Below are 17,787 nucleotides of genomic sequence, written 5' to 3' on the forward strand. Positions count from 1 at the left end.
GGCCAACAATGATCCGTGAAAACCAAAGTCGTGTGCATGCGGCCATAGAAATGAATGGGTCTGCAATTTATCCGCAAAAATGTGGATAAATTATGCTGCACAAAGCACGGTCGTGTGCATGAGGCCTTAGGAAATATTTCTATCCTGACTCTGCTTAAATTCTCTAGGTTGTCACTCCAGTGGGACGCATTGAAGTGTGTGGTTAGAGGTGTTCTAATACAGCAGTGGGCACAATTAAAGAGGGAAAAAGGGGTAGCTATTGCGCGGCTCCTTGCTCAGATACGGAATTTGGAATCCTGTCATAAACGCGTTCCTCCCTCACAGGTTTTTTCAGAACTTACTACAGTGAGAGAATCGTTGCGTTCTCTGCTAGACCAATCGCATGCGTTTCGGGATCAGATGCGCAAGCATTCTTACGAATTTGCAGACAAATGTGGCAGGTCCTTGGCAAGGATTTTACATCCCCGTGCACAAGCGTCCTACATTCCTAAAATTACATCTCACACTGGCGGTGAGGTTCATGATCCGATCGGCATCACTGAATGTTTCAGACAATATTACTCTACCTTGTATAATCTCAAAGGACATTTTCATAATATGCAGGCTGATGCGTTACGGGACAAAATTTATCATTATGTGCAGGATACTGCTTTGCCGTCTTTGGGGGATGGGGAGGCTTTGGGACTTGAGGAAGATTTTTTGGAATCGGAAGTGGAGTGTACAATTGGGGAATCTCCCTTGGGCAAAAGTCCAGGACCTGATGGGTTTAATAATAGATTTTATAAGACATTTAAGGATCAACCTGCTCCATTTTTGACGAAAGTCTTTAATTCTGTGTCTTCCTCTTGTCCCTTTGCGCCTCAGTCTCTGGAGGCTCACATTACCCTTTTACCAAAACCGGGTAAGGATCCAACGACATGCGCAAACTTCAGGCCCATCTCGTTGATTAATGTAGATGTGAAACTCTTTGCGAAATTGATTGCCTCTCGCTTCTCTCCGTTATTGCCTGACTTGGTCATGGATGATCAGGTGGGGTTTGTACGTGGTAGAGAAGCCCGGGATAATACTAACAAGACTCTTATTTTAACATCATATTGCCAGACAGATCCTGATGTGTTTACTTTCGGTTCATGCCGAAAAGGCTTTTGATAGGGTTCACTGGGTGTTTCTCCGTAGTGTCTTGACTCAGGTTGGACTTGGCCCCACCATAGTGGATAGGATTATGGCATTATACCACAGGCCTACAGCTCGAGTTTGAGTTAATGGTCTTTTGTCTGACTCCCTGCCTATTACAAATGGTACGAGACAGGGGTGCCCACTCTCGCCTCTATTATATGTTTTGGTGATGGAACACCTGGCTGTGGCACTGTGGAATAACCCTAGCATCAATGGCATTTGTGTTGGTTCACAAACTAGCACTCTATGCTGATGATCTTCTTGTGTACATCACGACTCCTATGATTTCCTTGCCATCTTTGACTGGGGAGTTTGAGCGATTTGGTCATTTGAGTAATTTTAAAGTTAATTACTCTAAATCGGAGGTGTTGAATATATCTCTAGACGCCCCTCTAGCTGCTCATCTCGCTCGGGTTTTCCCGTTTAAGTGGCAATCCACGTCCTTAAAATACTTAGGGATACATATCCCCACACATTTGTCTGACTTGTTTACCTTGAATGACACACCTGTCCTACAGCGTACCTTACGAGAGTTGGTGGCATATGGAGGGAGCCGCATGTCGTGGTTTGGGCGTATTAATGCTGTTAAAATGGATATATTGCCCAAATTTCTGTACATATTTCAGAATGCCTTTATTGTGGTACCAGCAATTGTCTTCCAGATCTTACATAGGGCCATAACCAAATTTGTGTGGGGCTCCTCTAAGCCTCGCATTAGATTTTCAGTCCTTAGCCGGCCAAAAGTGGAGAGGGCTCGGGTTTGCCGGACTTTAAACGTTACCATCAAGCTGCGATCCTCATGAGATTGGTGGACTAGTTCCGCTCAGATGCGGGTAAGCAATGGGTGCGCATTGAGAAAGGTCTGTCCTCTCTTGCATTGTCCTCTTTGCCTTGGTTGACTGGTTCACAGCAACCAACGTCTTCTCTGCCTTTCCTCACACGTCAGTTTCTTGTAGTTTGGGAGCGTCTCATTGGTACCTTGGACCTTGTTCACCATCCGGGTCCTTTGACTCCTCTTTTTGATAACCCTTCCTTCCCTCCGGCGGTGGGTGTGGACATATTCCTCTGTTGTGGGAGACAGGATGGCGGATACTTGGCTCAGACACTTACACCTGATGGTGCAATTTTGTAGCTTACTGCTGTCTCTGAGGCCTGCCCGGGGAGATGATCAATGTGGTGGTCCTATTTCCAGCTGCGTTCCTATCTCTCTTCCATGGGTGATTGTCTTGTGTTGCTACAGGATAAGACTCCTTTGGAACATTATTTGTCCTTGACTTCTGCTCCTTCTCACATGCTGTCCTATCTACATGGGATCCTCCGACCTGGTTACTCTTATTCTCAGTTGGCATTCACCATAGCTTGGGATGAGGAAATGGGGGTTCGACACTCTGAGGAGTATTGGGGGACTTCTTTCTTCTTGGCTCATAAATTGCCGACTTCTTGTTTTGCTCAGGAGAAAAACTATAAAATACTTACCAGATGGTACCGTTGTCCTTCCTTTCTGAATAGGATATTTCCTGATGTGCCTGCTGATTGTTGGAGGTGTGGGGAGGCTCCTGGAACCATGTTACACATTTGGTGGGATTGCCCCAAGCTCCGTCCCTTTTGGGGAAAAATTTTTGATCTTGGAAACAAGCTTTTTGACACTGAAGTTCCTACATCTCCTTCTATCGGCTTGCTTTCCATGGTTCCTGGATCACTCCCACACCTCAAAAAGGGCATCTTTAGGCATTTTCTGACGGCAGCTCGAACTGTAATCCCACGTCACTGGAAGTCCATTCATGTTCCTTCTTTACAGGAATGGGTAACTGAAATGAACGGGATTATGAGAATGGAGGAGTTGATGTCTGCTGATCGGGATAAATCCGAGATCTTTGTTCAAACTTGGTCAGTGTGGTCCGGATTTCGGGGTGGTGCTGATCTGCCTCTCTGGTTGGATGGCCTCTTTTGAACACTCATATCGCCAATTCTGTGTGCTTTTGTCCATTTGTGTTTCCCTCTGTTGTCTTGTGTTTGTGTAACTTTGTGTTGAAATTAACACTTAAAAATGTCATTACTACTCGTTTTTTGGGACTGGTTCCCTACATATTGCACTACTTTCGCTTTGGTTATTGTCCTGTTACTTGCCATTAGATATTATTATTTCCTTCCTTTTTATTTTGGATGTTTGGGAGGCTACCTCCTATCATTGTTCTTATGTCTCTGTAACATTTTCTACAGCTTGAATTTATTGCACTGCGTGCAAACTTTTGAAATTTTGTGAGATGTTTTATATGCTCTGTTTTATATTCTAATAAAATTGTTGATATCAGAAAAAAAAATTCTCTAGGTTGCAACTGGAATTTGTAAAGTAAATTTTAGGTTACAAAATTGCCTGTTAAAGTCTAAATATCTAAAATATATTTTCACATCTGCGTTCGGTTTTCAAAAAAACAAAACAAAACAGAAGCGCCGGATCCAACGGTGCCCAACAGAACCAACTGAACTCAATGGGTTTTGTCAGGCTCCCGTCATGGCTTCCATTATTTTGCCAGACAAAATAGAAAAAAGTGCTGCATGCTACGTTATTATGTCCATCAAAATTGACGGAATCTGCGACGAAGCTGCTAACAGTCTATTTTGCAGAATACACCATGTAGATTTCTTGCCGCAGTATTAGGCCCTGTGATTATGGGCATTTGCGGGCCGTGCTCCCGTTATAATGTATGGGAGCACGGTCCGTAAAATCAGAATATAATACATATCCTTTTTTTTACGAAAGCTTTCTACGGCCCGGGGGAACCTTCCCATAAATATGCAGGAAGGTGTCCGTGGGCCATAGAAGTGAATGGAACCGTATGTTGATCCACAATTACGGTCTGTAATTGCGGACAAAAATTACTATCATGTGCATGGGGCCTTACAAAGTGGCCGGCATTTACATAAGACTTTTTGGCAGCGAGGTAAAAAAAATCTCCACAAAAAACGCGAGTTTGCTTTAAAAACGTCTATAAATCAGGAGCTGTTTTCCCTTGTAAACAGCTCCGTATTGTAAGATGTTTTTAGCGTGTGAACATACCCTCACAGGTGAAACATTTTTTTTTTTACATGTTTCACCTGTAAAACCGCACGGGCGAGAACCGCATCGCAAACCGCGGTAAAACCAAACGACTCATGTAAATGCACCCAAGGACACCCCTGTACAAGACCAAGCACCCAGCCAACTGTCCTCAATCTCGCCCGTACATGCGATGCTACCAGGCAATCAGCAGAGGGCGCTCGATGATCATTTTGACCACTCCCGGAAGTAATCCCCCCACCTGCCGGTTCCCAGGCTGCATCGCGTTTCCGACATTCCGCCTCCCTGTCTTTCCCCCGTGTCCGCAACTGCAGGGACGGATTAATCATGGCCGCCTCCAAACCCGTGGAGCCGCAAGGTGGACCAGGGATCCCGCACTGGAAGCTGGCCCTGGCCGTGGGGGCCCCTCTGCTCTTGGGAGCCGGAGCTGTGTATCTATGGAGCAGGCACAGGTCGACCAAGAGAGACGGTCAGAGGAGAACACCGGAGGGGAGGGCGAGCCCGGCGCCCAGCGGAGGCAGCCCCAACCAGGAGGCAAATCCCCAGCAGGAGATGGTGAGGATAAGAAGAGGGAGGTCGTGTATATAGTGACATGTGTATATAGTAACGTGTGTATATAGTGACATGTGTGCTCCTGCCGCAGGGAGAGGCTGTCATGTGCCGCACATGTAACCTGTCAATGTCACCGTGAGATCCTCCATATGAAGCTGATGACATGTAATGCGATCATGTGCATGTAATGATAAAGCTCCTCAGTCATATTATACAGGAGATGAGATACCTTCTCAGTCATAGTATACAGGAGATGAGATACCTGCTCAGTCATGGAATATAGGAGATTAGATACCTGCTCAGTCATAGTATACAGGAGATGAGATACCTGCTCAGTCATGGAATACAGGAGATGAGATACCTGCTCAGTCATAGTATACAGGAGATGAGATACCTGCTCAGTCATGGAATATAGGATATTAGATACCTGCTCAGTCATAGTATACAGGAGATGAGATACCTCCTCAGTCATGGAATATAGGAGATTAGATACCTGCTCAGTCATAGTATACAGGAGATGAGATACCTGCTCAGTCATACCGTAGTATACAGGAGATGAGATACCTGCTCAGTCATGGAATATAGGAGATTAGATACTTGCTCAGTCATAGTTTACAGGAGATGAGATACCTGCTCAGTCATAGTATACAGGAGATGAGATACCTGCTCAGTCATAGTATACAGGAGATGAGATACCTGCTCAGTCATAGTATACAGGAGATGAGATACCTGCTCAGTCATAGTATACAGGAGATGAGATACCTGCTCAGTCATGGAATATAGGAGATGAGATACCTGCTCAGTCATAGTATACAGGAGATTAGATACCTGCTCAGTCATAGTTTACAGGAGATGAGATACCTGCTCAGTCATAGTATACAGGAGATGAGATACCTCCTCTGTCATGGAATATAGGAGATTAGATACCTGTGTGGCGTCGCCTGCAGGGGGCTGTGTGGCGTCGCCTGCAGGGGGCTGTGTGTGTCAACAAAGTTAAATTAAATTCATCCAATTTTAAAACGGACAGGGGAAAAAACGGATGCAAAACGGGTTAAAATCGGCAACACGGAACGGAATCGGAACGGATGCAAACCGGCCGGGAAAAACGGCCGATTTTATCGGCCGACACTCGGACCCTGTCGTGTGAATGAGGCGTTAGGCGGTTTGCATCCGTTCCGGTTCCGGGCCGTGTTGCCGTTTTTACCGGCCGATTTGGACCCGATTTGCATCCGTTTTATTCCCTGTCCGTTTTAAAATCGGATGAATTTCATTTAAATTTGTTGCCACACACAGCCCTTTGTAGGTGATGCCACCCAGCCCCCTGCAGGGGATGCCACCCATCCCGGGATTCCGCTGCAGAAGTGAGTGACTTCGCTGTGTCCATATATGGACAGTGTAATCACTCACTTCTCCTGTAGCGGAATCCCCGGCCGGGGATTTGGCATTCCGACTCCTACAGGGAGCAAAAAAAGACCCTCCTCCTCCTCACATGCACTCTGCACTGTGAGGAGGAGGAGGAGAGACAGCGACGGTAGACCCGGCCGAAAATGGGGCATGTCCCATTTTTTGACGGCCGGGAAACCCTGTCGTGTGAATTCCGCCTTAGGGTTGTCGTGGCTTGCGTTTATTTAAGTGATCACGTTGTGATCCATTGAAATAATAATATATCCATCTTTAGCTCCCCTTATTGGTTTCTTTTATAAAAATTTGACCTAGGTTCTTTCTTCGAGCACTTTACGCCTCTGAACATATTTAACCTGGAAACCGCGCCACAAAACTCGCCAAAAACGGCCCGAAAATGCCTCCTATTGATTTCAATGGGAGGAGCAGGCGTGCCTATCTTCTGGCATTTACGCCTCTGACCTCCCATTGACTTCAATGGGAGGCAGAGAAAGTGTATTTCGCGGCGTTTTATGCCCACGGTGCTCAATGGCTGCGGGCGAAAAACGCTGCAACGTGCAGGGAGAGGAAAGTCTGCCTCTAACTTCCAAACGGAATTTTGAGGCAGAAATTCCGCCTGCAAAGAACTCCGTGTGAACATAGCCTAAGGCCTTACTTCACACGGACGTGTCGGTTTTGCACACGCAAAAACCGCTGTTTTTTTCGTGCGCAAAACGTCCGTGTGTCATCAGCATATGATGCGTGGCTGCGTGATTTTTTGCGCAGCCGGCATCATTATGACACTGTTTTTATGTTTGCAATCAATGGGAGGCATTTTCAGGCGGTTTTTGAGAAGTTTTGCGGCGCGGTTTCCACGTAAAAAAACCTCGTAAAAAAAACTCAGTGTGAGCAGGGCCTTAGGATGTTTTTTGGTGCTGATTTTAACGTTGTTTCCACGTCCAATTCAAAAAAACGCAGTTCGAACTGACCTTTACCATTACTTGCTAATTGGAAAAATATTGCTGCCCATTATTATTTTATTAGCTTTTTTTCCATCCTTGTTGTTTAAACGGCATGTGGATAGGGGATACATGTGTTTAGTGGGAAAACCTCAGTCCATAATGATTGCAGCATCTACGTGGTTAGGCAGAGATGGGGAGCTCCCTCTGTAACCCTATGGGCACCTATCAGGTCTGCCATGTAAATAAGCCTGAGAAGTCTTACAATGTATTATAAAAGCGATCAAAGGGTCGCATGTTCAAGTCCCCTACTGTAACTAAAAAAAAATATTTGACATAAAATTCACAGGGAATTTTTTTCTTTTATTTTATTTTTCTATTCAACAACCCGTTCCATAAAATTTACATATTATTTATCCTGCACAATAAAAGCGGCAAAAAGTACAATGCCAAAGTTGCCGTTTCTGTGTTTATCCTGCCTCCAAAAAAACAAAACTGAATTAAACATGATCAAAAGGTGGTATGTGTCCCGAAATGGTACCGCTGAAAACTACAAGTTGTCCTGCAATTAAATAAGCTTTCATACAGCTCTGTCAGTGGAAAATGTCAGGGGTCTTTGAATGCATTGACACAAACTAAAATAAAACGCTGCGTCCTTAAAGAGGCTCTGTCACCAGATTTTGCAACCCCTATCTGCTATTGCAGCAGATAGGCGCTGCAATGTAGATTACAGTAACGTTTTTATTTTTAAAAAACGAGCATTTTTGGCCAAGTTATGACCATTTTCGTATTTATGCAAATGAGGCTTGCAAAAGTACAACTGGGCGTGTTGAAAAGTAAAAGTACAACTGGGCGTGTATTATGTGCGTACATCGGGGCGTGTTTACTACTATTACTAGCTGGGCGTTGTGTATAGAAGTGTCATCCACTTCTCTTCACAACGCCCAGCTTCTGGCAGTGCAGCACTGTGACGTCACTCACAGGTCCTGCATCGTGTCGGCACCAGAGGCTACACTTGATTCTGCAGCAGCATCAGCATTTGCAGGTAAGTAGCTACATCGACTTACCTGCAAATGCTGATGCTGCTGCAGAATCAAGTGTAGCCTCTGGTGCCGACACGATGCAGGACCTGTGAGTGACGTCACAGATCTGCACTGCCAGAAGCTGGGCGTTGTGAAGAGAAGTGGATGACACTTCTATACACAACGCCCAGCTAGTAAAAGTAGTAAACACGCCCCGATGTACGCACATAATACACGCCCACTTGTACTTTTACTTTTCAACACGCCCAGTTGTACTTTTGCAAGCCTCATTTGCATAAATACGAAAATGGTCATAACTTGGCCAAAAATGCTCGTTTTTTAAAAATAAAAACGTTCCTGTAATCTACATTGCAGCGCCTATCTGCTGCAATAGCAGATAGGGGTTGCAAAATCTGGTGACAGAGCCTCTTTAAGGCCCAAACTAGGCCGTGTCCCCAAGGGGTTAAGCTGCAAGGAAACTGAAAGGCATCTAATTGTTTTATTTTATTGATGTGTCCCCGAACCGGTCTGTGCATCAGAGATGATTTTCATGTGGGTGCTAGATATTTCGGCACAGGGTGGTACTCGGATCGCTAGTCATTCATAGGTCCGTTCTGCTTTCATATGCAGGAGAGGTCGGGGCAAGCGCCACCTTGCACAGGACAGCTGAACTCTCCCAGTCACCTGTGCAATCCGCTCTCCCATGTTATACAATGAGGCGCTCTTCTCTGCCTGCTGGGGCAATTGAGGGATGTCACGTGTACATGTGCCCCATTTTTACAGATGCGATCACTAGACACCTATGTAGATGTCACACCAGCTAAAAAGTCTTCCCTCTTTCAAAAGACAAAATCCAGAAAGTCGGCTCCGAGCTCGTTCATGACATTAGGACCATGTTCCCTCTTGTTGTAGTTTCTATATTTCTTAAGGACCCATTCACACGACCGTAAAAATTATGGACCCATTCACGTCTTGTCCACGGACACCTTCCCGTTTATTTACGGGCAGGTGTCCGTGCTGACCAATGCAATTCATTGGGCTATTTACACAAAGGTGTTTACTTTCACCGGCATTATGAAACTCACCACATGTATTATTGTGGTCCAATTTTGCGTATCAGACTCGCGCATTGAAATCTATAGATGCGTGAAAAAAGTGACAGCACACAGACGACATCAGTGTTCTGTCTGTCTGTCACGCATCTGTTGCTAAAGAAATGCAGAGAATAAACTAGGTGGTGCTTGCTGAGCAGAAACGCGGAGGAGAAAAACGGATGACACGGAAAACAACGTGGACAGTCATATAAATTAAAAACCTCCTCTTTTTCTACGGATGCAAATCAGACACACTCCTGTGAATAAGTCCAATTAATATTTATCACCTATCCACAGGGTAGGTGATGAATGTATGATCACCGGGGGCCCCACCATTGGGACCCCCCACCAATCCCTAGATCGGGGGTCCCGATTTTGAATGAAGCAGTTGTCAATTAATGTCTATGGGCAGTCGAGTGTAGCGTGACTGCCACTTCATTCAAAATTATTTTCGCTGTGATTGTGCACTGAGGAGGAACGGGGGGTCCTAGAGAATGGTGAAGGTCCCAATGTTGGGGCCCCCAGCGATCATACATTTATTACCAGACGTGGATAGGTGATAAGTGTTAATTGTGGGGAAAACACCTTTAAGATCAAATCCTAATGGAAGAAGGAAAATATCTTCTAGTAGACAAGTTTTTCATCCTGTCTGAATTCAATTACGTTTGTAATAAAGTCCAGACACATTGGGCAGATTTAACAGTAAAGTCACAGGGTCGGGTTATAATGCTGTGTATGGAATCATTCATTTGAGCAATGTCTGTGACAGATGTGGCACGGCTCATAACCCTTTCATTATAAATGCCTCTAAATCTGTCTCTCTGAACCTCCCCCCACTGATGTATGAAGCATCACCAGAAGTGTACATCACACGAATCCAACCCTGTGTTATTATTCATGCATAACCATAGTGGATCCACTATTCCTTGAAACAAGAAGACCTTAATAGCGCTGAAAGGATGTTCTATTCTATGCATGGAGGTTCCACGGCTAGGATACCGTCTGCACTTTTCTCGTGCCATAGAAATCTTAAAGGAACACAAGATAGAAATGACTGATAAAAGTAAACAGGAGAAAAAGTTGCTCACACTGTCAGTATGCAGGATCTCCTGCATGTTCCTAAAATAGTCTTGTAGATATATTGCAGAGCACACGGGTTAATTTTCTGCTGATCTCTTCCATTTTTGGCTGGTGAACAGACAAGGTGGGGCTTAACAATGTGTGTCTCTACTGCAGACAGAGCAGAGGGTAGAGGCTCCTGCTGCAGCCAGTTGTCTTACAGACAGACAGGATTGTGGGAGGGGGAAATGGCTGATCTCCTGGAATACATATAGAAGAACTCTTTATGTATTTTTCAGTATTTAATGCAATATGAGACAGAATAGGATCAAAGGAAAGCAGATGAAGGGAGGAAATGATGGATTTTTTTTATTTTTTTTGGTGCATTCTGTATGTTTAGTGTTCATTTATTATCATCTCGGGTATAGAGGCCCATTTATTACAAAATACAGCCTTGGTGACCATCTTTGCATCTAGAACATTGGTTATATTGGTATAAAGAATTTTGCTCCCCTTTTTGTTTTTGCTCTCTCGTTATATTATTTATGTAGAAGGCAAGTAAATGCAATCAAGTGCCAATCGACAAGTTGTATTGTGGATCGTCGCTTGTTAATAGGTACTAAACGATCTGTAGGATAACACAGGTATTGCTCACTGTTAGCTTTGAAATGCAAAATGTCTGTTACTTTGTATGTTGGAAAAAGAATGTTCAATAAAAATTTATTGAGTAAAAAAAAATAGGTACTAAACGCTGGCGATTTATCTGCCAGTGTATAAACACCTATACATGTGGCTTTAGCAGCAGATTTTCCTCAGACTTGACCCTAATCACTGCAGAGGGTAAAAATCCGCTGCATTTCCACACAAGAACTAGCACTTGAAAATCTGCGGCATGCTCTGATTTTCTACGCTGATTTTATCCGCTACGTGTTCATAGGGTCTTGAACTCCATCCACATACACAGTCGAGTCACATTATGACCACCTCCTAATTTCGAAGTCGGCAGCGCGTAGCCCATGAAGGAAGTGATGTCATGGGCTGGCTTGGTGGGTATATAAGGTGCGCGATAGGCTGTCTGAACACATATAACTCATTGCCATGGGTAAAAGGGGTGATTTATCAGAGTTGCAAAAGGGATGATAATTGGCTTTCGGGCTATGGGTGGCGGTATTTCTCAAACAGCGCAGTTTGTGAACTGTTTGCATGTTACTGTGGTGAAAGTGTGTCATGAGTGGACAAATGGCACCATTGGGAATAACCGACGTGGAAACTGCGGAGTACCAGGTGCCATTGATGTGAGAAGTGAACGTCTGCTATGAAGGTGTGCAAGGGCCCAACGACACGCTATAGTGGAGCAACTCACCGTGAAAATCAACCAGGGGGCTACCAGACGTGTGACTAAAACAGTTCAGCAAACCCTACTGCGTATGGGGCTCCGAAGCAGACAGATGGTTCCTGCTCCTATGCTAACAAAGGGGCATCGGAAAAAAAGGCTTCAATTTGCACAGAAGTTTTCCGAATTGGACCACCGATGATTGGCAAAGGGTTTCCTTCTCCGATGAGTCACGTTTTCTGCTTCATCGAACGGATGGATGTTGGCGTGTCAGGCGAGAAACATCAGAAAACAAACACCCTGCAACCATTGCTGGAAGAACACAAGCTGGTGCCGGCAGCGTTATGGTCTGGGGAATTTTTTCATGGTATTCTCTGGGCCACTCATCCATGTGGGAGGCACTCTGAACAGATTTGGGTATGAATTCATCATTACAGATCACGTCCCGTCCCCCCCCCCCCCCCATATATGCTGTTTGCCTTCCTGGGGCAGATGGAATCTTCCAGCAAGACAATGCGACATGTCACACGGCTAGAAAGCAGTGATTGCAAGTGCACGACCAAGACTGTGGGACCACCTCAATCGTCTTGTTTGCTCTATGGATCCGTATCCCACGCTCCCTCCAGCAAATGTGGGATGCACTGCAGTCAGCATGGCTCCAGATACCGGAGACAACCGACCAGCACATAACACCGTTTTCCAATTGATTTCAATAGGCAGATGTTTGTAGGTGTTTAGCTGCTGTTTTTTGAGGTATTTACGCCCCCGAAATACGTCTGAAAACACAGCATGTGAACATACCCATAAACTGTTATTTGCTTTATGGACATAAAATTAGCAAATTTGCAAAATGTATAAAGCGATTTTAAAAAGACGTTCCCTTTTATACCATGATTAACTATCTTCCACCACAATAAGACCCTGTACTTGAGGTGGTTTTGTTGAGGTAAAGACTGATCTCACCAGGCGCTACATGTGGCTTCACCCGCCAATAACTTTTTAGGCTGATGTTATGGGTTTCACTGACTGTAACATTTCTTGTGCCGGGGAATAAACTAAAATGAGAAGTGACTGGCATTGGCTCCTCTCCCCAATAAAATAAAGATGCTTGCTCGGTCAGGGGGGCGTATCTGTCACTATCTTATGTGTATGGTTAGTTAATCCCATTATCCTGCACATTGTGTGTCTGTAGAGCGAGGTCTAAAAATGTAAAGGGAAGGGGTCATGAATTTAATTTTTTTTTAATCAAATTGCTTTTAGTATGATATTAAAATAAATTTTATTTGTGTTCTCATGTTTTACTTTTTTTCTTTTTCTTCTCTATGGGGGCTGCCATTTTTTTTTTTCATCTCTGTATGTGTCGATTTAATGACACATACAGAGATGGAATACACACATATAACCCCATAGAGAATGCGAACGGGAGCCATTCCAGTCACTGCAGCGTACGCCGTCTGTGTGGGAACGGCGCATGCGCCGCTCCCACACAGACCGAAACGAAGCTCGTTCGCAGAGCGAAATCCGGCGCCATTTTCATGTGGACCAGAAGCTGCTGCCGTACAGTCAGATGACTACTACTGGCCGAGGCTACCGGCCAAATGTTCAAGGAAGCGAAGGCGCAATGAATAGGAGCGGAGGCGGCAGGAGCAGTTAATTTATGTTCGTGTATGTGATGTGTGTATTATGTTCGTGTGATACTGTCTGCTGAGCCCTGTATCTAATCCTCCTACACTGTGCAGTCGCTCTGAAAATGGCGGCACACAGTGTAGGAGGTTTGAAGATTCAACCCTCTCCTTCTTCTTCTGGCACTAGCCAGAAGAAGGGAGGGGGGATTGTGTGAGGACACTAGAGAAAGTGTCTCTACCCCAAATTTGCAGCATAAAGCAATGAGGTTGCTTTACCACATTGACCATGCTGCAATTTTGGGAACTGCTCCCTCTAGTGCCCAGCACATGGAAATGTTATTATAAATTAGATTCTAATTTATATTTCCTGACTTGTGAAAATATTAAAACAATGTGTAATCACTCAAATAATGTTTAACTAAAAATAAAAATTTCTGGCGACACATTCCCTTTAAGTCTACTCCTGTGAAGTCCTCATTGTGTTAGTGTCGCAGTGGTTCTGGCATTATGCCCACGATATAGGATGCCCAGAAGTACTACAGAGCATTGGTTCTCAACCTGAGGTATACATGTACCCACGGGGGCATACACTGCAGGCTCGGGGAACAGAGTGCTAAAATTTATTAATTATTATTTATTTTTTTAAATCTACGGGTGTTATTACACAGCCCAACATGGGTTTTGAAAACAAGTGTCGTCAACGAGAGTGTTTGATCGACGCTCATTTGCTCCTTTCACAAGGAGCAATGATTAGTTATGTATAGAAATGAGCGATCATTACTACGATTACTCGTTTGGATGAAGCCGCTCCAAATCTATCAAGAGATGAATGCATAACTTGATTAAAATCACCCATACACACTATAAAGGAGGTTGGAAATTGATGAGCAAAGGTGATAGCCGCCTGAACTGCATATAGATTAGCCTGTGGGGGATTATAAAGGCATAAGAGTACATAAGGCTTGGTATCTATCTCCGCATACACAAAGACAAATCGTATATATAGATCTATGTGTAAGAATAGACACCCCCCTGGAGTAAGAGGTATGGTAGGAATGGCATGACCATTGAATCCAAGGTTTCCGTAAATCTGATTTGTCAGAAGTGAGGTGGGTCTCTTGTAAACCAATGATATGGGGACTGGATCGCCTCAAATGAGAGAATACCGATGCACGTTTATGGGGGGTACCCAAACCACGTACATTCCATGATATACATTTTAAGGTTAGAGCCATAAGGAGACACAAATACAGTAAGTGCATATATAGAAGGTATGAAAAGGACTAAAATAGTTAGTAAGGGGGCGTGGCTTAGCGCGCAGCAAGAGCGGTCGCATGTTCTAGGAGCTCCGCAGTGAACCCGCACCATCGTTATCCTGCAAAGATCCTGAGGCTTCCATAACTTCCAAATATACCGTCTAGACGCTCGAGACGACCGGGGGCAAACACCGGAGCCGGCATGGGCCCCACTAGAGGTCAGACGGCCGCGGAGAAGCTGCAAAACTTTGCAAGGGGTGAGGGGCAAGATGGCGGACGCACACCCCTGCCTCAGAGATCTAAGGGAGGAGAGGCCTCATGCAGCAAGGAATCGGATGCGGAGGGAACCCCGGAGCCCACGCTGTCGGAAATGACTACTCAACTCCTCGCAGCTATAGCAGCTTGTAAAACTTCACTTACCGGTAAGCTGGAGGAAGTGAAGATTGACATAGGCCTTATGAGACAGGACATGCAGACTATGAGGGAGCGTCTGACCCACGTGGAGGATAGAGTGTCCGGGGTGGAGGACAGAACGGCGTCCTTACCGGAGGCCATTGCTGACTTAGAATCGGCGGCTGAATTATGGAAACAGAAGACAGATGACATGGAAAATCGACTTAGGCGTAACAACATACGCATAATTGGCCTGCCAGAAAGAACTGAAGGTCAGATTCCTGGTGATTTCGTCCTGCAGTGGATTAAAGACCTGCTTCCTGATGCGCCATTTTTGCAAGCCTTGGCGGTTGAGAGAGCCCACAGAGTGCCGGGGAGGCCACCACCACCGGGGGCTCCCCCCAGACCGCTTCTGGCACGTATGCTAAACTGCAATGATCGGGACTTGATTTTGCGTCTGACTCGCAGGTTGCCGGAAATTACATATAACGGGGCGAAAGTCTCCATCTTCCCCGACTTCTCGGCAGAATTGCAAAAAAAACGGGCGACATTCTTGGCTGTTAAACGACGTCTACGGGAGCTGGGAGTCCCTTACTCCATGTCTTATCCGGCTAGGCTGCGTATTGTGGACGGAGAGAGAACCATCTTTTTCAATTCTCCGCAGGATGCTGATGATTGGGTGAGAGGCAAGCGTCCGCCACGAAGGAACTAGCTATGCCTGTTATCAAGGTTGGTGCCTCGTGGTGAAGTACTTGTTGCCGCTGGACTTTCCTGTTAACATATAAGGTCCCGGCTTGAAGAGGATACGGACCGGGCCTGGCGGAGAATGGCTGGTCCTTATGCAAGACCAGTACTGACTTAACTTATCCTGAAGTATTGGACGTCATGTCCGAAGAAGTTGCTGGTCGTTTAAGTCCTGATGGAAGCATTCATAGTTGATGTTTGGCGCGGGTATTACCCCCGTATATTCAAAATGCCACGTTATACGGCACGCACCGGTAATGTAATATGCATCTCAATGCATTGCCGGTATGGTTGTGTTATAAATAACCTGTTCTGGGTTTTAAGCTGGAATGTGCCTTGGGTGCAGATAGTTATAGCACCATTCATGTACAAATGTAACCGCATAAGGGAAGGAATGCATAGCTATAGTCATTATTTGAGATGGGATGGAATGTTGATGTATATCAGGCAATATATATTTATCTCCTGTATGAGGAAGATAAAGTTCAGAAATGTCTTCTTTAACGGTAATGTCGTGGAATGTGAGGGGCATGGGTAATCCACAGAAGAGAGTGATATTATACAGTTATATACGCAAGATTAACCCTCATATACTGTGCCTTCAGAAGACACATCTGACGCCAGCTAAAATAAAAACGGTTCTCAGGCCGTGGGTGCAGTGGTCTAGCCACTCATATCACACAACATACTCAAGGGGCGTGTCCATACTAGTGCACAAATCGGTGAGATGGGAAGCAATTCACACTAAGGTGGATAGCGAGGGTAGATATGTCTTTGTGTATGCGCTTATAGAAAATGTACCTCATGTCTTGTTGGGTGTATACATCCCCCCGCCAGCCTCATTACAGGTTCTACATTTGGCGGCCACCTTTGCAGCCACATATCCGAACGCAAGAGTGCTTGGCATGGGAGACTTCAACATGGTGGTGGACAGCAACATGGATAGGTTTAATGCTATTACCGGGCAGGTCCGGACACCCTCCGCGGTATCCGTTTTGGGTTTGCTGTTTGAAGAGATGGGCTGGAAGGATCTCTATAGATATAAGTACCCGATGTCTACAGTGTATTCATGTCACTCTCTAGGCAGAAACTCTCTGTCCCGGATAGATTATATGGTGGGAAACTCTTTAATTGTACCGTTGGTGGAATCAATCTCGTATAAACCCAGGGCAGTATCTGATCACTCTCCAATGGTGGCCAGCTTCAGTATCCCAGGCCCTCCACTGCACAGAAGTTGCAAAATACACCCCTTTTGGCTAACCCTGATAGGCCCACAGGATAGGATCCCTGATCAACTGGAGGTGTTTAACAGGGAACATAGCACTTTTGAAAATTCCAGCATTGCCTGGGATACACTGAAAGCATATCTTAGAGGGTGTCTCCGGTCCACTATTTCATACATTAAAAAAGACTCCTCCAGAACAGAAGTGGAGTTGGGAAAACAATGCGCTGAACTAGAGGGTAAATATACGGCTGACCCCACTGACACAAATAGAGACCAATGGTTGCAAATGGGGAGGAAGTACTTGCTACTACTGCAGGAAAAGGCACATAGGAAGACATTTTTTGCGAAACATATTTTGAACTGGGTAACCAGTCTAGTAAAATGCTGGCCCATTTAATCCATCAAAACTCTAAAAGCCCGGCTATTCTTAAAATTCAAAATAGTTCTGGGGAATGCTTGACTGACTCCCAAGGCATAGCCGAGGCATTTGTTCAATTTTACAAGTGGCTATATGCCTCACAATCTAGGTATGATAAGTCCGAGCTCCAGTCGTATATGGATGGTATTCAGTTCCCTAAGCTGAGTGCGGAAGGTAGAGAGATCATGGAAGGGGCTGTGGCCGTGGATGAAATAAGGGAAGCTAAGGGAAAGGCACCGGGCCCTGATGGGATCCCTATTGAGGTATACCATAAATATTCAGAGCATCTCATTCCCTCACTAGCAGCTATGTTTTCGTATGCACTTGAGAGAGGGCAGTTACCCGAAAGTATGTATGACGCCACTATTATTGTTCTGCTGAAACCAGATAAAGACCCCGTGGAATGTGGCTCCTATCGCTCGATATCATTACTAAACAATGATTACAAATTGCTTACTAAAATATTGGCAAATAGGCTGAACAAAGTTATTTC

General features: G+C 45.1%; 1 protein-coding gene across 1 annotated transcript in view; it reads left to right on the forward strand.

The window, feature by feature from the left end:
* Positions 1–4,479: 4,479 nt before the first annotated feature.
* The window catches only part of TOMM70 (translocase of outer mitochondrial membrane 70), a 54,529-nt gene continuing 41,221 nt past the window's right edge, over positions 4,480–17,787 (forward strand). The window contains exon 1 of the mRNA XM_075854433.1: positions 4,480–4,789. Within this exon, the coding sequence (XP_075710548.1) occupies positions 4,562–4,789 (228 nt within the window). The 5' untranslated portion in view covers positions 4,480–4,561. The remainder of the gene's footprint in view (positions 4,790–17,787) is intronic.

Source organism: Rhinoderma darwinii, chromosome 2 (assembly GCF_050947455.1).
Source record: "Rhinoderma darwinii isolate aRhiDar2 chromosome 2, aRhiDar2.hap1, whole genome shotgun sequence".
NCBI lineage: Eukaryota > Metazoa > Chordata > Amphibia > Anura > Rhinodermatidae > Rhinoderma > Rhinoderma darwinii.